The 26060-nt window shown below is 44.8% G+C and overlaps 1 protein-coding gene across 1 annotated transcript in view; it reads right to left on the bottom strand.

Moving 5' to 3' along the window:
* Positions 1-26060, bottom strand: part of LOC135884948 (trifunctional purine biosynthetic protein adenosine-3-like) — a 55222-nt gene that overhangs the window by 12001 nt on the left and 17161 nt on the right. Inside the window, exons 10-16 of the mRNA XM_065412545.1 lie at positions 8727-8958; positions 8495-8589; positions 7449-7597; positions 4719-4917; positions 3991-4242; positions 3480-3632; positions 757-960 (exon numbers count right to left, since the gene is read on the bottom strand). Coding sequence (XP_065268617.1) covers positions 757-960; positions 3480-3632; positions 3991-4242; positions 4719-4917; positions 7449-7597; positions 8495-8589; positions 8727-8958 — 1284 coding nt within the window. The remainder of the gene's footprint in view (positions 1-756; positions 961-3479; positions 3633-3990; positions 4243-4718; positions 4918-7448; positions 7598-8494; positions 8590-8726; positions 8959-26060) is intronic.

Below are 26060 nucleotides of genomic sequence, written 5' to 3'. Positions count from 1 at the left end.
TTATTTTATTGCAGTCATAACATAAGGAGTACCTATATGCCTGTAGACACTAGGGAGATTTGCCTAAGTCTCAAGCAGTTTTACAGGTATCTCTGTCCACTGACTTAGTAAGGTCCATCTCTAGTAGCAAATTACTTCTCACTTGATCTATACTGAAGAATGAAGGACCCAGTTCTGCAGGGTGCTGAGTTGAGGAGAAGTGCACGTGAAAGCATGTTGTCTCCTAAAAAGTGCTCAGAACCACACAGAATTAGACCCTTAATGATCTACTTTGTGTCGGTATACAGCAGGGGTCGGCAACGTTCGGCACGCGGCACGTAAGCACCCTGGCGGGCCGGGCCAGTTTATTTACCTGCTGACGCGGCAGGTTCGGCCGATCGCGGCCCCCCCTGGCCGCGGTTCGCCGTCCTGGGAACAATGGGGGCGGCGCAGGCCGAGGGATGTGCTGGCCGCGGCTTCCCGCCGCCCCCATTGGCCCGGGACGGCGAACCGCGGCCAGTGGGGGCCGCGATCGGCCGAACCTGCCGCGTCAGCAGGTAAATAAACTGGCCCGGCCCGCCAGGGTGCTTACCCTGGCAAGCCACGTGCCGAACGTTGCCAACCCCTGGTATACAGCTTAAATAGGGCATCTCTAAGGGTCTGGTCCAAACCCCATTTAAATCAATGAATGGCTTTTCATTATTTCAGTGGACTTTGGATCAGGCCCTAATGAATGGAATTCCATTTTTCTTATTTCAAGTTAAGAGGCCCAGTAACCTGTGTGGCTTGGGACTATATTTCCAATCAGCCAGGCTTCCTCATGCCTCTGTACATCCTTCAGAACTTGCTGAGCCAGCTCCTTGTCTGCCATCAAGACAGCACCGATCCCGCAATTAAACGTTCGGGCCATCTCCTCTTCTGAGAGGTTCCCCTCTGTTTGGAGCCAGGAGAAGATTTCAGGTATCTGCCAACTATAAGCATCTGAAAATGGTTGAAATGTTTATAGATCAGCAAAAGTGTTGGATATAAACCGTTGTATAATCGATAATATCCTCTACATTTTAAAAGCATTGGGCAGCTAACTTCCTGTGCAAGTAGCATTAAAGCTTATGGGAACTGCATTGCTAAAGCCTTTGCACAGCCTATTGAAAACATACTGCTGTAGATGAACAGTGATAGAGGAAAGTGACATTTGTCCCAGATCAGTCAGAAACCTCAAGCCCCAGGCCATTTACACCCACTGTGGAAAGTGCAGGGGTTGCCTTGTGCTGTGCAGGTGGCTCAAAGTGACTGAATTCAGAGTGCAGAGGAATTTGCTACTGACCAGTGGTTCCCAAATTTTTAATAAGCAAACCACCACTGCACTTTTTTTTTTCTTTGTGACACACCATTACATTTATGCACCCACACCACAACCCTAATACTGGCCCTGTGTGGACAGGAGGTGGGAAAAGGGGGACTAGAGGCCGAGCCCACCCCACACTGACACGGTGCCTCCTGTCTCACAGGGCTAGGCTGGGGAGGGATGCAGCATCTCAGGTTTGGGGAGTAGGGTGATCAGATGTCCCAATTTTATAGGGCCAGTCCAGAGTTTTGGGTCTTTTTCTTTTATAGGCTCCTATTACCCCCCACTCCCTGTCCCGAGTTTTCACACTTGCTGTCTGGTCACCCTAGTGGGGAGAGACAGCCAGGCCAAACCTGAGTGGCGCTGTGACCCCGTGCCGGGTCTCAATGCTTGGGGTGGGAGCTGGGCCCAGCCCCGCAGGACAGGCGCCACTGCTGCAGTGAGAGTGTTGGGCAGGGCCGTTTTCCAACCCCCCAGGTCTCCCCTCTGCATCAAGCTGGAACAAGTGTATATTTACCTGGGGCCTCACGACTCATCTAAACCTTCTATCAGGACCTACCATTTGGGAAACACTGCCATGCACTTTATGATGGGTAACTGTGTGCACTGAAGGGTGAATTGGTGCACTGCCGCTGAGCCAGCCGTCAGCATACTTTGTAAAGTTTATCAGCATCCTACTGATTTTCCCAAGGCTCATCAGGAGCACTGTAATGGTTGTCATAGCCTGCTGTGCCCCTCTCGTGTTCCTATTTGAACACTTACTAACCTTTAAAACTTGACTGTAAAGTTCAGAAGCGTGGTCCTGTGAACCATATTGCAAATAGAGAGAAACCCAACAGACCTAATTTTAATGATCTCCTACTGATCTGGCAAAAGAGTTTTAGACAGAATATTCTAACTGTGACGAACACCGTTTTTTAGTGTCTTAATTTACAAACTTGTCTACTTAGCTCCAGCTTTGCTAGAACATTTCTCTATTGACAAGCCTCCCTTGCAAATGTATCTCCACAGGAAGAGAACTAGAGACTTTTCTTTTTTAATGAGTTTGTCTCCTGTAGTCAGTTGGTGGCCTATTTTAAGCTGACAGAGCCAACATGCCATTCTGACATAACTATATGAAATTCTAATCACTTTTAAAATTAGAATTTTATTGTCTAATCTTAGATCCTGGGCACAACTAAATGAAACAGTAAACTCAGTTTTCATTTCTTTCCTTTCTATTTTCATTCTACTGAAGGACAGAGAATGTTAGAAGACTTTGTGGACTCTGCTGAACACCTGTATTTTTAATATCTTGTAATTTATAGACACTTTGTCCAATTTACTTAAAATCTGAGAGAAATTTTATCTCAGCTACAGACATTCTGTGCTAATTTTATGTCTGATGTTCAATTCTGTGGACTTTTGGCTGGTGGCCAAGATCAGACTTGTAATGGAAACCGAGATGCGTCCTTATCTGTGGAGAATCTACTGCCTTTCCATAATACTGTATTAGATATATATAGACTGTAGCCCAAAGTGTACAATTTCACTCCCTTACCAAGCTTTTAACGTTCAATCTGAGTACGCAGTTTGAGAAGCAGAAGCTATCTTAATGAATTCTTAGTCTCCTCCTAGAAACAGATGCTCCTTAACAGCTACACATTTTGCTGAAACTTGTTAAAACTATAAACACAAACATTTTAAGCAAGATGTTTATAGACCGTGGGCCTGCTTTTTGTGCCCATTAAGCCACTCAGAGGTCCAAGTACCTATAAATCAGGTACTTCACTTCTAAGGGCATATCTACATTGCAAAAGAACACCCCCAGCAGCAAGTCTTAGAGCCCGGGTCTACAGATTCAAGCTCATGCTACAGCACTAAAAATAACACTGTAGATGTTCCTGCTTGGGTGGGAGTCTGGGCTCCAAAACCCAGCATGGGGGGCAGGTCTCAGAGCCTAGGCTCCAGCTCAAGTAGGAATGTCTACACTGCTACTTTTAGCGCAGTAGCATGAGGCCAAGTCTGTAGCCTCAGGCTCTGAGATTCACTGTTGGGATTTCCCCCCCACCGCCCTTGATACCCTAAGTCTCCTAAAGACCAGGCTTAAAAAAAAAAAATCAGGTCTATATTAGATGTCATTTACCTATAACAGAAAAGGTTCTTTTACACTTACCCAAAATTACACTAAATGATTCAGGTAGGATTCTGGGGATGCTTTCCAGTAACCCCCCGCCAGTGATAGGGGCAAAGGCCTTCACATGCCCTGAACGAAGGACAGGCAACAGAGCCTTGCTGTAGATTTTGGTTGGAGTTAGCAATAGTTCTCCTGTGATCATAAAAGTTTACAAAATCATTAGAGATAAAAATCAGTGCAGAAGCACTTTTATCAGGCAATGCAAGAAATGATGCTTTTATCAGCATTCCTCTTGCTATCTCTGGGACAAAGAACCTATCAAGAGTAGCGAGGGAAGACTGCAAGCTGTGTTGCCACACTGTGGGGAAATGGATGAAAGATCTCAGAAACCAAGGAACTGGACCATGGGCCTAAAACTGGGCTGGTGGCAACCATAACTAGGAAATTCAATCTTGAGGTCTAAAAACCCTGCCAGTGTCTATTTAAGAAAATAATTGAACTGGATTCACTTCCAGGAAGGTTCACCTTTAAAAAGCAGATATTATTATACCTAACGGCTGGTCGCCACATCCACCAGGTACTGGAGACGAGTAGTGTAGGGAAGACATTAAGAGAATCTTCCTTACAAGGTTAAAGCCATGGCTGTGAATCCCAGAAGAAGCTAGTCCAATGACGACATCCCCCTCAGCAACTCTCTCCAGCTGCAGGAACATTTGGCCTCGTTCCACTGCACCAACTGCAAAGCCAGCGAGGTCATACTCTCCAGGCGAATACATGCCTGGCATTTCAGCAGTCTCTCTTCCTAGGGGAAGGGAGAAAGCAGGCAGCACTAACTGTAAAAACATCCGCATTTCATTTCTAATGTGGAATCAATTACAGTTTTCAAATTGGGGACGTACTCGGTGTTGCTACAAAGACAGGCACAGCTTAAACTGCACGTTTCTTATTTCAAGGGACCACCGAAAAGCTAGTTAAGCTCAGAGTTACAAAAATGAAGAGTGGGAAGGGGAAAAGTATTACCTGAGCACTGATTTCTGGGAAAAAATCAAAATGGTGCCTCTTGGGTTGGGGAGAGGAAGTTCTATTTGTTCATATTTCTATTTGGAGAGGGAATGGACATTTTTTTAAGTGCACTAAGAATCCAGTGCCTCAAATTCTGCTTCCATTTACACCAGAGTAAGTGAGAGAGGAGAATCAGGCTCAGTGTCTGCGTACTAATGGCAGTAATAATTTTATATCAGAACCCTCAAATCCCGTACAGGAAGTGAGTGCCCGTACCCAAGAGAGCGCATCCTGCCTTTTTACAAGCTTCAGCTATTCCCGCTATGACTGCTTGAGCCACTTCAGCATCAAGTTTCCCACAGGCAAAATAGTCGAGGAAGAAGAGGGGCTCTGCTCCCTGAGCCAGGATGTCATTGACACACATGGCAACCAAGTCCTGGCCAATGGTGTCATGTTTCTTACACATCTGTGCAATCTGTAACAAGAGAGTGAGAGAACCAATTTATAGCTGTGATAGGAAGCAAACAGCAGCTCTGACATGGTTGCCACATCATAGGCAAGAAGAGTGGACAATCTTCTTATTGCCTGTGCTGTCCACTATAGAAATCAGAAATGGGAAAGTCCTGTCAGATCATCTAGTTCACCTCCTGGCTCTCTGCCTGTGCAGAATTTGTCCCTTCAGTATAATTTTTTAAAATACTGTGTCCAGTCTAATATTAGATTGTCCTAAAGTGATGGGGCATCCATCAGTTTTTTCGTGATAACCACAGTATGTGCTTATCAATATCTATATAAAATTAATCCATTGAACATGGTTTTGCGTTCTGTATTACTTAGTCCATTGTCTTCATTTAACAGCATAGCAAAACTCGAAGAGCATCATTAAATAGCTTTCTTCTTCTTCATTAGGTGTAAAGGGGATGAGACTTCCTCCTTCCAGTGATATTTCACTGACCCTCTCTGATAAAGAAGCCCCATCTCATTGTCATTGACAACAACTTGGATCTGTTCCACTGGAATGCAGGGCCTTGAATGGAATCTTAAAAGTCACACTGTTGACTAATATATGCTGGCTAGATATAAATATATCATGTTAATAATATGTATTTCCTGCACCATATGTATATTAGTATACATTAAACACCAATAACATTAAGCACAAATATTGTAACAGCGATATAGCCTAAACTGGCCTATCCCATAATCCTGGTCACTAATGCTAAGTATCCCATAACACCTTGCATTTGCTGAAGTAAGCATTCAGAATGAATGTATGTATTTTGATTTTGACAAGTTTTCTATGCCTTAGTACAATACCTGGAATGCTAGTATCCAAAATGACAATAAGGAAGGAACAAGACAACAAGTTAGGGAACTGGAGCAAACAGTTGGATTTTAGTGATGTGTAAAGAAATGTAAAACTTGCAAAACCACATAAATAATACCAGCTGAAGTGTGTAACTTGGGGAGCACACTTTCTTCATAAGGTGAATATAACATATCTGCATGGGACTGCTCTTCAGAAACTGGTATCACATAGAACCTTTTTCTTGTACCATATTAATAAACCTGACTGACATTGGTTATTTGGCCTTGAATATATTTCATAACAAAATAATGAACCAAAGCATGGTCAAGCAATTGATTATACAATTTATCAACACACACAATGAAGTCTTGTTTTCCCAAGAAAGACTTAAATGTTTTTTGAAGATTACCATATTGCTTGCATCCATTCATCTCTGCTTCCCATAACAACTGTCACTGAGGGTTTCTGTAAAGTAGGGAAATTTACACCAGTGTAACTACAAATGGGTTTGTTTACATTGGTGAAGCTCTGGCAATGCAGTTAACGCTGGTGCCAACTGCTAATGCAGACACAGTGCACTGATGCAAATCAGGGCTTGCATCAGTGCAACTTACCCTGGTAACTGATAGCTACACTGGATGAAACTAGCAGAAAAAAATTCTGTGTAGGGCTGAATGTTAGGCCATGTTTACAGTGGGGAGTTGTGCTTCTGTACCTATACCGGTACAAAAGAATTCAGTACAGAAAGATTGAGCGGAAAACATAAGTAAAGACTCCCATTGGCTTCAAAAGGTGCTGGATCAGGCTCACATGCAATATCTGGGTTTGATTTGCAAAGCCAGGACTCTTTCACCCCAGACCAGTGGGGACTGGGAGCACTATGGAGTTATTCAGCATCTTCTGTTGCACTGTAACAATCCCTCTGGTTCAGCTAGCAAACAGCATTGATGGGCATTATTAACAAACTCTTGTCAGCCAAGGAAGAGTCTCAGGAGTGAGGGAATGTAAGACAGAGTTGGGGACAGTCCTCTGCTGATTTGTTGCGAGGAAAGCGTGGTACTAAGTTTCCCCAGTGAGATTTTTTGAAGTAGGAAACATTCAAGAGCCAAAAGATCATCATGGCAGTTCTAGAACCTTCATTTACTCCCAAATACGTACACGCACATATACGCAAGTCTCAATTAGCTTAATCTAGGAAGTGCAACGTACTTGTGGTGGTGAGGCTGTAGGGAGACAGGCGGTGGTGGGAGTAGGATATTTGTTATGAGTGTGTGATAGCAGGATCTCATATCATTTGACTAGTGTGGACCTGTAGGGTATGTCTACACAGCAATTAAACACCCAGAGCTGGCCCGGGTCTGCTGACTTGGGCTCACAGGGCTCGGGTTGTGGGGCTGTAAATTTGCTCTGTAGACATTTGGGCTTAGGCTGGAGCCAAAGCTCTTGGACACAGCAAGGTGGGAGGGTCCCAGAGCCCGGGCTACAGCCTGAGCCCAAACATCTACACAGCAATTTTTAGCCCTGCAGCCTGAGTCCAGATCAGCTGACCTGGGCCAGCTGAGGGTCTTTTATTCCAGCATAGACATACCTCCAATATCTTTACAATGCTCAGAGTTGTACGCTGTACAATATATTGTGCTATTTTTAAAATTCTCAGCAAACAACATAAGCTCTGGTATGGGCATGCCAGTGGTTACCTGCAGTTTAGTTCCAATGCCTTTAGTTCGAGATACCAAGATAGGATCATCATAACCAGATGATTTCAAGTCAAAGAAATCAGTAGAGCCTCCCAGCTCTGCATGGCTGCCTGCGTACAAAAAATGCCCAGGACAACTTTTAGGTAACTCTAAGGAAAAAACAACAAGCGTTACTAGTGAAAATCATTACAGCTTGGACAACTTATTACTGGTCCCACCGACTAAACTAGAAACATGTACAATCATATGAAGTACAGATCCTGAAATCACGTATTTCATGTTGTCATAACTCATTTTTATGGCCTAGTATTTTGTAAATTATAGTGTATCTACAGCAAAAATCACTGGTGACCAGTATTTACCAACTGATCCCTTGTTAGCTGATAATCTTTCTTATTCCACTTTAAAAACTAATTATGTAACAGAAAGCCTTCCTCCGACCACATGACTGTTACTAACAAAAGGTACAGTGTGAACAGCAGACTTCAAAATTCAGTGTTCATTAGCAAGATCACAGATACCTGTATGCATATCATACACTGCTAAAACAAACTACTGTAACAGTTGACCAGTGGTAATACAGCATGACTTCAGTGGACACCGACATAATATTCTACTAAAAAGCTAGTGGCAAGATTTGCTATACTACAGTAATCTAGTGCAGTGGTTCCCAAACCTTATTGGCTTACATACTATCTTAAAAAATTGATGATCCAACAATTCACTTCACAGCAAGCTCGCTTTCCACAAGTTCCCATTGTCTAGTGTGTCAAGGTCAAGCCAGGGATGTAACTGAAAGAGAATGTCATTCCCCTTGTTTAACTTAAGTGGATGGTTTAAACAAGAAAGAGACAGAAGAAAATGAGAATTCTCTTTGGTAAAGATGATTTAAGCCCTGGTTCAATCATATGCAAGTGCTATCGCCTCATTAGTGATACCAATGCCAGGTGTTTCACCTGAGTGGAAAGGTCAGTCTGCTCATTTCTTAGGAGGAATTCAGGTTTCATTCAAAATAGAGGAAGTTTGCAGAACTGTTCTAACCTTACCTGATCTACTACCAGTTGCAGCTGGTGGTTCAGATTGATTAATCAAAGCACTGCTGGTTATAGTGTCTACACTTACGTCACCATGTATCAGGCCTCTGAAAGGGAAAAGGGGGCACATTTGTGGTTATAGTGATATTTTCTGCATCACTGTTGCTCATCACAGAATCAGAACAATATGAATGGCTGTGGGCTAGGCAAGCATCTATTTCTGCTAGTGCCCTTGCTTACATACACAGACCGCTGCAGGAAAGCTATAGCCTGATAACCAATGTCCTTTCTGTAAATGGCACCCTGGAACCGTATGGCTGCTACTCCTTTGTTGGCTTCTTCCAGTGCTGACATCAGATCCTCCTTGATAGCCGTGACTGTAAGGACTCTGCCACCGTCAGTCATCACTTTATTCTCCTGCATGGTTGTGCCTGCATGGAACACCTTCACCCCTAGCTCTCGCGCTTGTAGAAGTCCTACAAAAATAAAAGCAAAATTAGATCTCATTATTTTAAATAAAATATAATGCCGGTGACAGTGCTGGCGGCTGAAGTTCTTTTTTGCCTCATCGCACAAATACAGCACAGACGGTGGCCATACACGCTTCCTTACACTTCCTCACCGATGTGTGTATCCTGAAAAGATCACTCCAGGGTGAGAGAGTAGCTCACTTCACATGCCAATTCTATCCTAAACCTTCCTGCTGAGTCTGCCCTCAAGAGCAGCAGTTCATAGAATAAGACAGATGCATTAGGACATCTAAAACTCACCCACCTGCCACAGCAAGATGTTTTCAACACCATGTTTTTGAAGAACTTGTCCAGTCTAATGTTAAATTACTGTAGAGACAAAGCTTCCCTTGAGATACTATTCCACACCCCAGAAGAACTCGCTGTTTGGAATATTTTCTTGATATTCATCCTGTATTTTAATTTTCATCCTATTACATCAAGTTATACTGCTTAGACCACCCTGAACCATTCCTCGCCCTCCATAGAATCTGCACCCTTCAAATACTTGTAGATGGTTGTCTCCTCACCCCTAGTAATTGTTTAAGCAAGTTAAAAACCTTTCGTTCTTTCAATACATACTAGAAAAATAAGGGTTTTTTCTGGGGCGGGGGGAGAGGGTTTTACTGTTGAGGTTATTTTTTGAGGGAGAAATTTGCTGCTGTCATCATTAGGCAGAAAAATCCAGCATAGCAACTCCCAATCTCACAATAGGCTAGGAACTGTTTTTACCAGCAAAAGAAACCCTTTCCACTTGCTGCAATTATAATGTGTCACATTGCTATGCAGGCGGCACTGCACTGAAGTCAGAGCTGAAGTACAGTTGGCTGTGCTTCAGTAGCATAGCTAGGGGGGTTCAGGGGAAGCAGCTGCGTCCCCTCAGTACATTTTTCAAAAGCGGCGCCAGCCGGGCCGGCGCTGGGCTCCTGCAGGCTAGGAGGGGGCGGGCAGCACGGTCGGACTCCAGAGGAGCCATTGGGGGGGGGGGGGCGCGGCCAGAGGAGCGAAGGGGCCGGCTCCTCGGCCATCGCGCCCCACGCTCAGCGCGGCCCCAACATCGCCGCCGCAGCCGCCTCCTGCGGCGGCTCAGGGCTCGGCGGCCGAGCGCTCCGCAGCTGGCGGGCAGATCCCCTCTCCCCGGCAGCTTCCTGCTTCCGGGCCGAGGGAAGCAGGAAGCTGCTGGGGAGAGGCGATCTGCCCGCCAGCTGCGGAGCGCTCGGCCGCCGAGCCCTGAGCCGCCGCAGGAGGCGGCCGCGCTGAGCGTGGGGCGCGATGGCTGAGGAGCCCGGCCGCTTCGCTCCTCCGGCCGCGCCCGCCGCCCCCCCAAATGGCTCCTCCGGAGTCCGGCCGTGCTGCCCCCCCTTGCCTGCAGGAGCCCAGCGGCGGCCCGGCAGGCTCCGCTTTTGAAAAAAATGCTGGACTGCCCGGACTAGGGAACCAGGAAGCTGCCGGGGAGAGGGGATCTGCCCGCCAGCTGCTGCCCGCCCCACTGCTCTGCTCCCCCCAGCCCCCGGGAGAAGCGAGCAGCGCCCGCCCGCCACCCCTTCCCCCGCGCCCGCCCCCCCCCCTCCACCGAGCCCCTCCGAGGGGGGGCACAGCGTGGCCGGAGGAGCCAAGGGGGGGGCGCGGAGCGGCCAGAGGAGGAGCCAAGGAGGGGCGTGGCCAGACGAGGAGCCAAGGGGGGGGGGGCGCCTTTTTTATGGTTGCTCCCCCTGCACTGAGAAGCTGACTACGCCACTACTGTGCTTCATGACTCTCATTTCAAATTAACTCTTGTGCCTAAGGTTTTTTAAGAGATAACATTTTATTCTGGCATATGCTTTTCACGTTCTACATACAGTGTAAGCAACAGAAAAACACACAGGGCAATCACATTCTAGTTGTGATATGCAAAGATTCTCATTTCCTTCTGTCCTGAAGAGTTTAGGTGTTGCAGGGGGTTACATGTATACACACTAAGCAATGGATTACAAATAAAGTGTCGAACTTAACCAGGGATTTCTTTGCGTTTACTGTTTTTTGTCATTACTCATGTGTAGATTTAGGGTTCCTGTAACTGAAATATACACTTCTCCAGAGCACCACAGGGATAAGCAAAATAAAGACACTGGTTGCATGGGAAGAGCTCAGGCTTGCTAGCTGGTGCACAGGAAGGACTTGCAAACCAGATATGGTGTAGGGAAGTGGCTCTCAACCTTTCCAGACTACTGTACCCCTTTCAAGAGTCTGATTTGTCTTGCGTACCCCCAAGTTTCACCTCACTTAAAAACTACTTGCTTACAAAATCAGACCTAAAAATACAAAAGTGTCACAGCCCACTGTTCCTGAAAAATTGCTTACTTTCTCATTTTTACCATATAATTATAAAATACATCAATTGGAATATAAATATTGTACTTACATTTCAGTGTATCGTATAATAGAGCAGTATAAACAAGTCATTGTCTGTATGAAATTTTAGTTTGTATTGACTTTGCTAGCGCTTTTTATGTAGCCTGTTGTAAAACTAGGCAAATATCTAGATGAGTTGATGTACTCTCTGGAAGACCTCTGAGTACCCCCAGGGGTTCATGTACCCCTGGTTGAGAACCCCTGGTGTAGGGGAAGTGCACTCTGCTCCTGTTAAAAAGGTTAATAATTTTCAGTATTACACAGGCCAAGGTGATGGTGTTCCAATTTTAGCAGGCGTCGTCCGGCTGAGACAACTGGCTCACCTTACCTACGAGCCAGCAAAGCTGAGCTAGTACAAGAGCACACATGAGAAGGTGAGACTCCAGTTTGTGCTCCCCACAAAGTCTCTGGAGGAATTCCGAATGGGTCAGCCAGAATTCCACCAGGAATTCCTCACGCTCTAGAGCAGTGTTTTTCAAACTTTTTGTCTGGCGACCCAGTTGAAGAAAATTGTTGATGCCTATGACTCAACAGAGCTGGGGATGAGGGGTTTGGGGTGTGGGAGGGGCTCAGGGTTAGGGCAGAGGGTTGGGGTGCAGGGGTGAGGGCTATGGGGTGGGGCCAGGAATTAGGGGTTCGGGCGTGAGAGGGGGCTCTGGGCTGGGACAGAGGTTGGGGTGCAGGGCTCTGGGCTGGGGGTGCAGGGCTCTGGGCTGGGGATGAGGGGTTTGGGGTACAGGAAAGGGCTCCGGGTTTGAGGGGGTGTGACGATGCGGTTCTGGCGGAACCCAACTGAGAGTGCCAACTCAGGACAAATTGCTCAAACAGGGCAGTTACAGCCCAAGGCTGGGGTTTTTCCACCTCTAAGGCAAACCAAACCAGCCAGACTAAGAGGACTTCGGTCTCACCCCACTGGCTAACCGCAAGTCTCACAAGCAATCTCCTTAGGCACTCCAGTTTCCCAGTATCACCACCAGTACCACTCGTTCTGGGGACAAATGGTTATGAAAACCAAGACCCCAGTAAAAGAAAAAGGTTCTCCTGATCCCAAAGGACCAAGCCCCAGACCCAGGTCAATATACAAATCAGATCTTACCCACAAATCACGCTGTTGCCAATCCTTTAGAATCTAAAATCTAAAGGTTTATTCATAAAAGGAAAAAGATAGAGATGAGAGTTAGAATTGGTTAAATGGAATCGATTACATACAGTAATGGCAAAGTTCTTGGTTCAGGCTTGCAGCAGCGATAGAACAAACTGCAGGTTCAAATCAAGTCTCTGGAATACATCCCCCGCTGGGATGGGTCCTCAGTCCTTTGTTCAAAGCTTCAGTTGTAGCAAAGTTCCTCCAGAGATATGAAGCCGGATTGAAGACCAGATGGAGATGAGGAATCAGCCTTATATAGTCTTTTCCAGGTGTAAGAACACCTCTTTGTTCTTACTGTGGAAAATTACAGCAAGATGGAGTCTGCAGTCACCTGGGCCAGTCCCTGCATACTTTGCTGAGTCTCAAGGCATATTTGCCTTCTCTCAATGGGTCCATTGTATAGCTGATGGTCCTTAATGGGCCATCAAGCAGGCTAGGCAGGGCTAACACCAGTTTGTCTGGGATGTCACCCAGCAGCATAGCATAAATTTGAAATACAGACAGTATAGAGCCAATATTCATAACTTCAACTACAAAATTGATACACACATATAGACAGCCTAATCATAACCAGTAAACCATAACCTTGTCTTAGACACCTCATTTGACCCCCTTTATACAAGATTTGCGTGCCACTACAGGACCTTGGTTGCAACAATGATCTATATGGTCCCAGATTATATCAATAATGTCACACCCCCAACGCAAAATTGATGCAGGAAGGGATGACACAAACATCACTGACTGCATCCCAAGAGCTCCCCATCCTTGGGTTTGTCTCACTACAGCTAGTATTGGGGTTAGAAGCCATATCAGAGTATAACAGAAATGGTTTATCAAAATTATGTTTAACAACATGATTGAACCTCTTTACAAACTCAAGGTAAAACTTGGTTAGAACAATAGTGGATTGGATCTGCTCTTGCAGCATGGTTCCTGTATGTCTCATGTGATCTTGCCAAGAGCTAAAGAAAACAGCTACTTTATCCATACAAGCTCTGGCAAATGTTTGGAACCCAATTAACATTAAATCAATGTAGATATTAATGATGTTCATAGTACAGGAATCTTGGCATTTAGCCGTGAAAGCAATATGGTAGTGTGCCTCAGTTTCCCTTTTCATACAGCACATTAGGTCTGGAATGTCTTTTCTCCTGTGAAAAGTTCCAATACTGTTTACAGGCATTAACTGTGAAACATCAGTATAACAAGGCCTTTTAACATAACGTGTGTTCTCATGTATTCCTTTTAACATGTTCAAGGGATTTTCCAACAGATTAGGAACATTGTACATTCTTACAGTTCTTGGTAATAGCAACACATTAGTTACAAAATCACCATTAGCTTTAACAACAAATCCATTGCAAGTGTCCGTCTACAATTATGGTTGTCATGCCACAGCTTTGGCTCAATACCATTGGAATTTGGGCATTTTAGGGTTAACCTGTGGCTTTCCTTTGCAAAATTCAGTTTTCTCTTTCCTCCTTGTCCTGCAGGATGAAACCCTGATTTCTCTTGCTTAACAGAATTCACTGGCTGATGGGGTGGGCTCTCTGTGCTAACAGCTATTAGCAAGTCCTTCCTCTCCCAGCCAGACAAGTAATTTGCATTACCACAGACAGGAGCCAGTCCACCAGTTTTCATATCCTTAACTGCTATCATTTCCAAGGCTGGACTCTGTCTTAAAGAGATACCACACAAATCCAAAGAGTCTGAGGGTGAGAGTTTGCTTGTTCTCCCCTGCATCCTCAAGCATTCGGCCATAAGACTGTTCTGCTTTGAAACACCAATAACCAAATCTGTCCTCAGACCCTGAGGCACAGACTGCTCACTTAACGAATTAGCATGGAGACAGTCCTGTCCCAACACCATTGTCTTCCCAACAAGCTGGCCACACACAGCCACTTGGTTATAGGGCTGCTTAACTTTCTTAACAGCTCTTACTCCATCTGAGACCTTCTCAAAGCTACCCACACTGGATCTTTCAAAAGGAAAGTCAGTGGATCCATTCACAACAGAAAATTTCTGGCTGTTAGGAACTGAAACTTCCTTGATTAAATCACTCTCACACCCTTCAGTTGCAGGGAACTGCTTGCACAGATTACCATGAGGATTCCTTTCCCCAGGAGCTTTTCTAAGCAGCAAATCACCCCTCACAGAAATTTTGCCCTTACCCTCTTCACCTAGGGCTTGCTCTAAAGGAACACTTCCCTGAGCAACAACAGACTTTTTCTGGGTCTTACTTACACCCAGGATCACCTTTGGCCCATCAGGCAGATTTCTACACAATCCCCTTTCAGGCAAACCCATAGACTTCCTAGATAAAAGGTTAGAAACAGTTCCCTTCCCTTTGCCACACACAAGTTCAGGAATCCTTTCCTTCTTGCTACAAGTTTCCACACCATCAGTAGGTAACACAACCAAATCACCTTCATGCTCTCCTTGTGCCCTGGCTAGGATATTACCCTGATCAGACAGAGTTGCTACACCCTTTACCAACCACACACTAGCAATAGGCAAAATATAAGCACCAGAATTGTCCGGTCTCTGGGATTTTGCTAAGACACTAACTGGATGCAACCTAGTTACAGTGCCATTCTCCCCAGCAGATACAGACTTAGGACCATTCCCTTCCTGGGCTTTAGTTGAATCCAGAACCAACTCTGAGACAACTGCACTATTCTCAACCCTCACAGGCTGAAAGGCACCTTCTGTCTGCTCCACAGACAAAGAGCTGGAGACACCTTTGGTACCAGACACACAGCTCGGGATTTCATTTCCCTTGTCCCAGCACACAGGGCTGTTCACAGACAACTGCTTGGAGACTGAGGTAGCTTCCTCCATAGGCAAGTCAATACCCCTGACAGACACAGGCACATTTCCTTCACTATCAGTATTCTCCACACAGGAAACAGGTAAGGTATAGGGACATTCATCTTCCACTATCCCTGCCTTCCCAAACTGCTGACTAGACAAAGCCATCAGCTCACAAGGCTGCCTTGGCTCCTCCAAACTTTTCCTGCCTTCCTCTCCTTTGTCCCAGCACACAGGGCTGATTACAGACAAAGACTGGGAGAGTGGGGCAGCTTCCTTACCAGGCACCTTGCCACTCCCAACAGATAAACTGCTCTTCTTACTACACTGAGCCACTGCCAGCAAATCACAGTTACCCTGTTCAGGTTCACTTTTACAAGCTGTACTAGCCACCAATGCATCACCCATCAAAAATCCACCCTTTCCTTCCTCAGTTAGGGCTTCCACCTGACCATCCACTTTAATCTGCTCCAGAGAAACATTTTCCTGCCCAGTAAGATTTTGCTGCTCTTGATTTAACTCCAGATTCACTGCTGAGACACTAGACCGACATTCAGAAACTTCATTTACAGACAAATAGCTCTTCTCAGACAAACCGTTGGAGCAACCCTCCCCAGGCAAATCATTGCCCACAATAGACAGAGGTTTAAGATCATTCCTGTCCTGTGACTGACTACCTGGACTGAATAAAGCTTTAACATTTTCCCCAATCAAAAGATCTTTAGGCAATAACTTCCTTACGCCAGCTATAACCTCATGCTGAGTACCATTCCATTCAAGGTGGATTCTGGCTAAAGGCACACTTACAGTAAACTCATAGAGGACTACAACATTCACACTCTGATTTGGTAAATAATCTTCCTCTTTGACAAGATCTGCTTTAACAAGAGTGATGTTAGAAGCCATAATTTGCCCTAAACAGCTTTTACCATTGACTTTTACATTCTCTGTGAATTTTTCACTACCACTCCCATCTAGAGCATTGGCACAAGTTATGGAGCCACCCTCTACTGAACACACAGTAACAGAATTTACATAAAAGGTGGCAGTGTTGGGGTACATTTGGTTACACCCAGACAACTGCTCAGAGCTATGCAATATACCAACACTGTTATAAACTGGACTTTCAAGAGGATACAATGTCTGCTTTTCGTCCCTTGCTTTTTGGACTTGGAGCTGAAATCTTTGCACTTTTGCCTCAGTTTCTAGTTCCTGCAATCGAATTTCTGCCAGTCTTTGTTCATGCTCAAGTTGCAGTTTACTTGCTGCCTTTTGCATTCCAATTGCTTCTGCAGCTTCTGTGGCATCTCCTGCCTCCTGATCACTGGCCATTAACAGATCTCTCAGTTCTTGATTTGTAGCTTTCTTTCTAAAGCTTATCCCCTTTTCTGAACACAAATCTTTCAGGGCTTTTTTGTCAAGGCCCTCATATGCTCTTTGCTCAGCCATTGCAACTGTTCTTTAACCAACCAAACTCTCAATCCCAAAATTCAAATTTGGATAGCGTGGGGTTCTGACCCAAAGCTTAATTGACCTGGTTCTGTGGATCCAAGCACGACTACGCCACTGTGACGATGCGGTTCTGGCGGAACCCAACTGAGAGTGCCAACTCAGGACAAATTGCTCAAACAGGGCAGTTACAGCCCAAGGCTGGGGTTTTTCCACCTCTAAGGCAAACCAAACCAGCCAGACTAAGAGGACTTCGGTCTCACCCCACTGGCTAACCGCAAGTCTCACAAGCAATCTCCTTAGGCACTCCAGTTTCCCAGTATCACCACCAGTACCACTCGTTCTGGGGACAAATGGTTATGAAAACCAAGACCCCAGTAAAAGAAAAAGGTTCTCCTGATCCCAAAGGACCAAGCCCCAGACCCAGGTCAATATACAAATCAGATCTTACCCACAAATCACGCTGTTGCCAATCCTTTAGAATCTAAAATCTAAAGGTTTATTCATAAAAGGAAAAAGATAGAGATGAGAGTTAGAATTGGTTAAATGGAATCGATTACATACAGTAATGGCAAAGTTCTTGGTTCAGGCTTGCAGCAGCGATAGAACAAACTGCAGGTTCAAATCAAGTCTCTGGAATACATCCCCCGCTGGGATGGGTCCTCAGTCCTTTGTTCAAAGCTTCAGTTGTAGCAAAGTTCCTCCAGAGATATGAAGCCGGATTGAAGACCAGATGGAGATGAGGAATCAGCCTTATATAGTCTTTTCCAGGTGTAAGAACACCTCTTTGTTCTTACTGTGGAAAATTACAGCAAGATGGAGTCTGCAGTCACCTGGGCCAGTCCCTGCATACTTTGCTGAGTCTCAAGGCATATTTGCCTTCTCTCAATGGGTCCATTGTATAGCTGATGGTCCTTAATGGGCCATCAAGCAGGCTAGGCAGGGCTAACACCAGTTTGTCTGGGATGTCACCCAGCAGCATAGCATAAATTTGAAATACAGACAGTATAGAGCCAATATTCATAACTTCAACTACAAAATTGATACACACATATAGACAGCCTAATCATAACCAGTAAACCATAACCTTGTCTTAGACACCTCATTTGACCCCCTTTATACAAGATTTGCGTGCCACTACAGGACCTTGGTTGCAACAATGATCTATATGGTCCCAGATTATATCAATAATGTCACACCCCCAACGCAAAATTGATGCAGGAAGGGATGACACAAACATCACTGACTGCATCCCAAGAGCTCCCCATCCTTGGGTTTGTCTCACTACAGCTAGTATTGGGGTTAGAAGCCATATCAGAGTATAACAGAAATGGTTTATCAAAATTATGTTTAACAACATGATTGAACCTCTTTACAAACTCAAGGTAAAACTTGGTTAGAACAATAGTGGATTGGATCTGCTCTTGCAGCATGGTTCCTGTATGTCTCATGTGATCTTGCCAAGAGCTAAAGAAAACAGCTACTTTATCCATACAAGCTCTGGCAAATGTTTGGAACCCAATTAACATTAAATCAATGTAGATATTAATGATGTTCATAGTACAGGAATCTTGGCATTTAGCCGTGAAAGCAATATGGTAGTGTGCCTCAGTTTCCCTTTTCATACAGCACATTAGGTCTGGAATGTCTTTTCTCCTGTGAAAAGTTCCAATACTGTTTACAGGCATTAACTGTGAAACATCAGTATAACAAGGCCTTTTAACATAACGTGTGTTCTCATGTATTCCTTTTAACATGTTCAAGGGATTTTCCAACAGATTAGGAACATTGTACATTCTTACAGTTCTTGGTAATAGCAACACATTAGTTACAAAATCACCATTAGCTTTAACAACAAATCCATTGCAAGTGTCCGTCTACAATTATGGTTGTCATGCCACAGCTTTGGCTCAATACCATTGGAATTTGGGCATTTTAGGGTTAACCTGTGGCTTTCCTTTGCAAAATTCAGTTTTCTCTTTCCTCCTTGTCCTGCAGGATGAAACCCTGATTTCTCTTGCTTAACAGAATTCACTGGCTGATGGGGTGGGCTCTCTGTGCTAACAGCTATTAGCAAGTCCTTCCTCTCCCAGCCAGACAAGTAATTTGCATTACCACAGACAGGAGCCAGTCCACCAGTTTTCATATCCTTAACTGCTATCATTTCCAAGGCTGGACTCTGTCTTAAAGAGATACCACACAAATCCAAAGAGTCTGAGGGTGAGAGTTTGCTTGTTCTCCCCTGCATCCTCAAGCATTCGGCCATAAGACTGTTCTGCTTTGAAACACCAATAACCAAATCTGTCCTCAGACCCTGAGGCACAGACTGCTCACTTAACGAATTAGCATGGAGACAGTCCTGTCCCAACACCATTGTCTTCCCAACAAGCTGGCCACACACAGCCACTTGGTTATAGGGCTGCTTAACTTTCTTAACAGCTCTTACTCCATCTGAGACCTTCTCAAAGCTACCCACACTGGATCTTTCAAAAGGAAAGTCAGTGGATCCATTCACAACAGAAAATTTCTGGCTGTTAGGAACTGAAACTTCCTTGATTAAATCACTCTCACACCCTTCAGTTGCAGGGAACTGCTTGCACAGATTACCATGAGGATTCCTTTCCCCAGGAGCTTTTCTAAGCAGCAAATCACCCCTCACAGAAATTTTGCCCTTACCCTCTTCACCTAGGGCTTGCTCTAAAGGAACACTTCCCTGAGCAACAACAGACTTTTTCTGGGTCTTACTTACACCCAGGATCACCTTTGGCCCATCAGGCAGATTTCTACACAATCCCCTTTCAGGCAAACCCATAGACTTCCTAGATAAAAGGTTAGAAACAGTTCCCTTCCCTTTGCCACACACAAGTTCAGGAATCCTTTCCTTCTTGCTACAAGTTTCCACACCATCAGTAGGTAACACAACCAAATCACCTTCATGCTCTCCTTGTGCCCTGGCTAGGATATTACCCTGATCAGACAGAGTTGCTACACCCTTTACCAACCACACACTAGCAATAGGCAAAATATAAGCACCAGAATTGTCCGGTCTCTGGGATTTTGCTAAGACACTAACTGGATGCAACCTAGTTACAGTGCCATTCTCCCCAGCAGATACAGACTTAGGACCATTCCCTTCCTGGGCTTTAGTTGAATCCAGAACCAACTCTGAGACAACTGCACTATTCTCAACCCTCACAGGCTGAAAGGCACCTTCTGTCTGCTCCACAGACAAAGAGCTGGAGACACCTTTGGTACCAGACACACAGCTCGGGATTTCATTTCCCTTGTCCCAGCACACAGGGCTGGTTCACAGACAACTGCTTGGAGACTGAGGTAGCTTCCTCCATAGGCAAGTCAATACCCCTGACAGACACAGGCACATTTCCTTCACTATCAGTATTCTCCACACAGGAAACAGGTAAGGTATAGGGACATTCATCTTCCACTATCCCTGCCTTCCCAAACTGCTGACTAGACAAAGCCATCAGCTCACAAGGCTGCCTTGGCTCCTCCAAACTTTTCCTGCCTTCCTCTCCTTTGTCCCAGCACACAGGGCTGATTACAGACAAAGACTGGGAGAGTGGGGCAGCTTCCTTACCAGGCACCTTGCCACTCCCAACAGATAAACTGCTCTTCTTACTACACTGAGCCACTGCCAGCAAATCACAGTTACCCTGTTCAGGTTCACTTTTACAAGCTGTACTAGCCACCAATGCATCACCCATCAAAAATCCACCCTTTCCTTCCTCAGTTAGGGCTTCCACCTGACCATCCACTTTAATCTGCTCCAGAGAAACATTTTCCTGCCCAGTAAGATTTTGCTGCTCTTGATTTAACTCCAGATTCACTGCTGAGACACTAGACCGACATTCAGAAACTTCATTTACAGACAAATAGCTCTTCTCAGACAAACCGTTGGAGCAACCCTCCCCAGGCAAATCATTGCCCACAATAGACAGAGGTTTAAGATCATTCCTGTCCTGTGACTGACTACCTGGACTGAATAAAGCTTTAACATTTTCCCCAATCAAAAGATCTTTAGGCAATAACTTCCTTACGCCAGCTATAACCTCATGCTGAGTACCATTCCATTCAAGGTGGATTCTGGCTAAAGGCACACTTACAGTAAACTCATAGAGGACTACAACATTCACACTCTGATTTGGTAAATAATCTTCCTCTTTGACAAGATCTGCTTTAACAAGAGTGATGTTAGAAGCCATAATTTGCCCTAAACAGCTTTTACCATTGACTTTTACATTCTCTGTGAATTTTTCACTACCACTCCCATCTAGAGCATTGGCACAAGTTATGGAGCCACCCTCTACTGAACACACAGTAACAGAATTTACATAAAAGGTGGCAGTGTTGGGGTACATTTGGTTACACCCAGACAACTGCTCAGAGCTATGCAATATACCAACACTGTTATAAACTGGACTTTCAAGAGGATACAATGTCTGCTTTTCGTCCCTTGCTTTTTGGACTTGGAGCTGAAATCTTTGCACTTTTGCCTCAGTTTCTAGTTCCTGCAATCGAATTTCTGCCAGTCTTTGTTCATGCTCAAGTTGCAGTTTACTTGCTGCCTTTTGCATTCCAATTGCTTCTGCAGCTTCTGTGGCATCTCCTGCCTCCTGATCACTGGCCATTAACAGATCTCTCAGTTCTTGATTTGTAGCTTTCTTTCTAAAGCTTATCCCCTTTTCTGAACACAAATCTTTCAGGGCTTTTTTGTCAAGGCCCTCATATGCTCTTTGCTCAGCCATTGCAACTGTTCTTTAACCAACCAAACTCTCAATCCCAAAATTCAAATTTGGATAGCGTGGGGTTCTGACCCAAAGCTTAATTGACCTGGTTCTGTGGATCCAAGCACGACTACGCCACTGTGACGATGCGGTTCTGGCGGAACCCAACTGAGAGTGCCAACTCAGGACAAATTGCTCAAACAGGGCAGTTACAGCCCAAGGCTGGGGTTTTTCCACCTCTAAGGCAAACCAAACCAGCCAGACTAAGAGGACTTCGGTCTCACCCCACTGGCTAACCGCAAGTCTCACAAGCAATCTCCTTAGGCACTCCAGTTTCCCAGTATCACCACCAGTACCACTCGTTCTGGGGACAAATGGTTATGAAAACCAAGACCCCAGTAAAAGAAAAAGGTTCTCCTGATCCCAAAGGACCAAGCCCCAGACCCAGGTCAATATACAAATCAGATCTTACCCACAAATCACGCTGTTGCCAATCCTTTAGAATCTAAAATCTAAAGGTTTATTCATAAAAGGAAAAAGATAGAGATGAGAGTTAGAATTGGTTAAATGGAATCGATTACATACAGTAATGGCAAAGTTCTTGGTTCAGGCTTGCAGCAGCGATAGAACAAACTGCAGGTTCAAATCAAGTCTCTGGAATACATCCCCCGCTGGGATGGGTCCTCAGTCCTTTGTTCAAAGCTTCAGTTGTAGCAAAGTTCCTCCAGAGATATGAAGCCGGATTGAAGACCAGATGGAGATGAGGAATCAGCCTTATATAGTCTTTTCCAGGTGTAAGAACACCTCTTTGTTCTTACTGTGGAAAATTACAGCAAGATGGAGTCTGCAGTCACCTGGGCCAGTCCCTGCATACTTTGCTGAGTCTCAAGGCATATTTGCCTTCTCTCAATGGGTCCATTGTATAGCTGATGGTCCTTAATGGGCCATCAAGCAGGCTAGGCAGGGCTAACACCAGTTTGTCTGGGATGTCACCCAGCAGCATAGCATAAATTTGAAATACAGACAGTATAGAGCCAATATTCATAACTTCAACTACAAAATTGATACACACATATAGACAGCCTAATCATAACCAGTAAACCATAACCTTGTCTTAGACACCTCATTTGACCCCCTTTATACAAGATTTGCGTGCCACTACAGGACCTTGGTTGCAACAATGATCTATATGGTCCCAGATTATATCAATAATGTCACACCCCCAACGCAAAATTGATGCAGGAAGGGATGACACAAACATCACTGACTGCATCCCAAGAGCTCCCCATCCTTGGGTTTGTCTCACTACAGCTAGTATTGGGGTTAGAAGCCATATCAGAGTATAACAGAAATGGTTTATCAAAATTATGTTTAACAACATGATTGAACCTCTTTACAAACTCAAGGTAAAACTTGGTTAGAACAATAGTGGATTGGATCTGCTCTTGCAGCATGGTTCCTGTATGTCTCATGTGATCTTGCCAAGAGCTAAAGAAAACAGCTACTTTATCCATACAAGCTCTGGCAAATGTTTGGAACCCAATTAACATTAAATCAATGTAGATATTAATGATGTTCATAGTACAGGAATCTTGGCATTTAGCCGTGAAAGCAATATGGTAGTGTGCCTCAGTTTCCCTTTTCATACAGCACATTAGGTCTGGAATGTCTTTTCTCCTGTGAAAAGTTCCAATACTGTTTACAGGCATTAACTGTGAAACATCAGTATAACAAGGCCTTTTAACATAACGTGTGTTCTCATGTATTCCTTTTAACATGTTCAAGGGATTTTCCAACAGATTAGGAACATTGTACATTCTTACAGTTCTTGGTAATAGCAACACATTAGTTACAAAATCACCATTAGCTTTAACAACAAATCCATTGCAAGTGTCCGTCTACAATTATGGTTGTCATGCCACAGCTTTGGCTCAATACCATTGGAATTTGGGCATTTTAGGGTTAACCTGTGGCTTTCCTTTGCAAAATTCAGTTTTCTCTTTCCTCCTTGTCCTGCAGGATGAAACCCTGATTTCTCTTGCTTAACAGAATTCACTGGCTGATGGGGTGGGCTCTCTGTGCTAACAGCTATTAGCAAGTCCTTCCTCTCCCAGCCAGACAAGTAATTTGCATTACCACAGACAGGAGCCAGTCCACCAGTTTTCATATCCTTAACTGCTATCATTTCCAAGGCTGGACTCTGTCTTAAAGAGATACCACACAAATCCAAAGAGTCTGAGGGTGAGAGTTTGCTTGTTCTCCCCTGCATCCTCAAGCATTCGGCCATAAGACTGTTCTGCTTTGAAACACCAATAACCAAATCTGTCCTCAGACCCTGAGGCACAGACTGCTCACTTAACGAATTAGCATGGAGACAGTCCTGTCCCAACACCATTGTCTTCCCAACAAGCTGGCCACACACAGCCACTTGGTTATAGGGCTGCTTAACTTTCTTAACAGCTCTTACTCCATCTGAGACCTTCTCAAAGCTACCCACACTGGATCTTTCAAAAGGAAAGTCAGTGGATCCATTCACAACAGAAAATTTCTGGCTGTTAGGAACTGAAACTTCCTTGATTAAATCACTCTCACACCCTTCAGTTGCAGGGAACTGCTTGCACAGATTACCATGAGGATTCCTTTCCCCAGGAGCTTTTCTAAGCAGCAAATCACCCCTCACAGAAATTTTGCCCTTACCCTCTTCACCTAGGGCTTGCTCTAAAGGAACACTTCCCTGAGCAACAACAGACTTTTTCTGGGTCTTACTTACACCCAGGATCACCTTTGGCCCATCAGGCAGATTTCTACACAATCCCCTTTCAGGCAAACCCATAGACTTCCTAGATAAAAGGTTAGAAACAGTTCCCTTCCCTTTGCCACACACAAGTTCAGGAATCCTTTCCTTCTTGCTACAAGTTTCCACACCATCAGTAGGTAACACAACCAAATCACCTTCATGCTCTCCTTGTGCCCTGGCTAGGATATTACCCTGATCAGACAGAGTTGCTACACCCTTTACCAACCACACACTAGCAATAGGCAAAATATAAGCACCAGAATTGTCCGGTCTCTGGGATTTTGCTAAGACACTAACTGGATGCAACCTAGTTACAGTGCCATTCTCCCCAGCAGATACAGACTTAGGACCATTCCCTTCCTGGGCTTTAGTTGAATCCAGAACCAACTCTGAGACAACTGCACTATTCTCAACCCTCACAGGCTGAAAGGCACCTTCTGTCTGCTCCACAGACAAAGAGCTGGAGACACCTTTGGTACCAGACACACAGCTCGGGATTTCATTTCCCTTGTCCCAGCACACAGGGCTGTTCACAGACAACTGCTTGGAGACTGAGGTAGCTTCCTCCATAGGCAAGTCAATACCCCTGACAGACACAGGCACATTTCCTTCACTATCAGTATTCTCCACACAGGAAACAGGTAAGGTATAGGGACATTCATCTTCCACTATCCCTGCCTTCCCAAACTGCTGACTAGACAAAGCCATCAGCTCACAAGGCTGCCTTGGCTCCTCCAAACTTTTCCTGCCTTCCTCTCCTTTGTCCCAGCACACAGGGCTGATTACAGACAAAGACTGGGAGAGTGGGGCAGCTTCCTTACCAGGCACCTTGCCACTCCCAACAGATAAACTGCTCTTCTTACTACACTGAGCCACTGCCAGCAAATCACAGTTACCCTGTTCAGGTTCACTTTTACAAGCTGTACTAGCCACCAATGCATCACCCATCAAAAATCCACCCTTTCCTTCCTCAGTTAGGGCTTCCACCTGACCATCCACTTTAATCTGCTCCAGAGAAACATTTTCCTGCCCAGTAAGATTTTGCTGCTCTTGATTTAACTCCAGATTCACTGCTGAGACACTAGACCGACATTCAGAAACTTCATTTACAGACAAATAGCTCTTCTCAGACAAACCGTTGGAGCAACCCTCCCCAGGCAAATCATTGCCCACAATAGACAGAGGTTTAAGATCATTCCTGTCCTGTGACTGACTACCTGGACTGAATAAAGCTTTAACATTTTCCCCAATCAAAAGATCTTTAGGCAATAACTTCCTTACGCCAGCTATAACCTCATGCTGAGTACCATTCCATTCAAGGTGGATTCTGGCTAAAGGCACACTTACAGTAAACTCATAGAGGACTACAACATTCACACTCTGATTTGGTAAATAATCTTCCTCTTTGACAAGATCTGCTTTAACAAGAGTGATGTTAGAAGCCATAATTTGCCCTAAACAGCTTTTACCATTGACTTTTACATTCTCTGTGAATTTTTCACTACCACTCCCATCTAGAGCATTGGCACAAGTTATGGAGCCACCCTCTACTGAACACACAGTAACAGAATTTACATAAAAGGTGGCAGTGTTGGGGTACATTTGGTTACACCCAGACAACTGCTCAGAGCTATGCAATATACCAACACTGTTATAAACTGGACTTTCAAGAGGATACAATGTCTGCTTTTCGTCCCTTGCTTTTTGGACTTGGAGCTGAAATCTT

Source organism: Emys orbicularis, chromosome 1, assembly GCF_028017835.1.
Source record: "Emys orbicularis isolate rEmyOrb1 chromosome 1, rEmyOrb1.hap1, whole genome shotgun sequence".
NCBI classification, from domain to species: domain Eukaryota; kingdom Metazoa; phylum Chordata; order Testudines; family Emydidae; genus Emys; species Emys orbicularis.
Note: the sequence above shows the minus strand (reverse complement) of the source record. Positions and strands in the feature narration are given on the sequence as shown.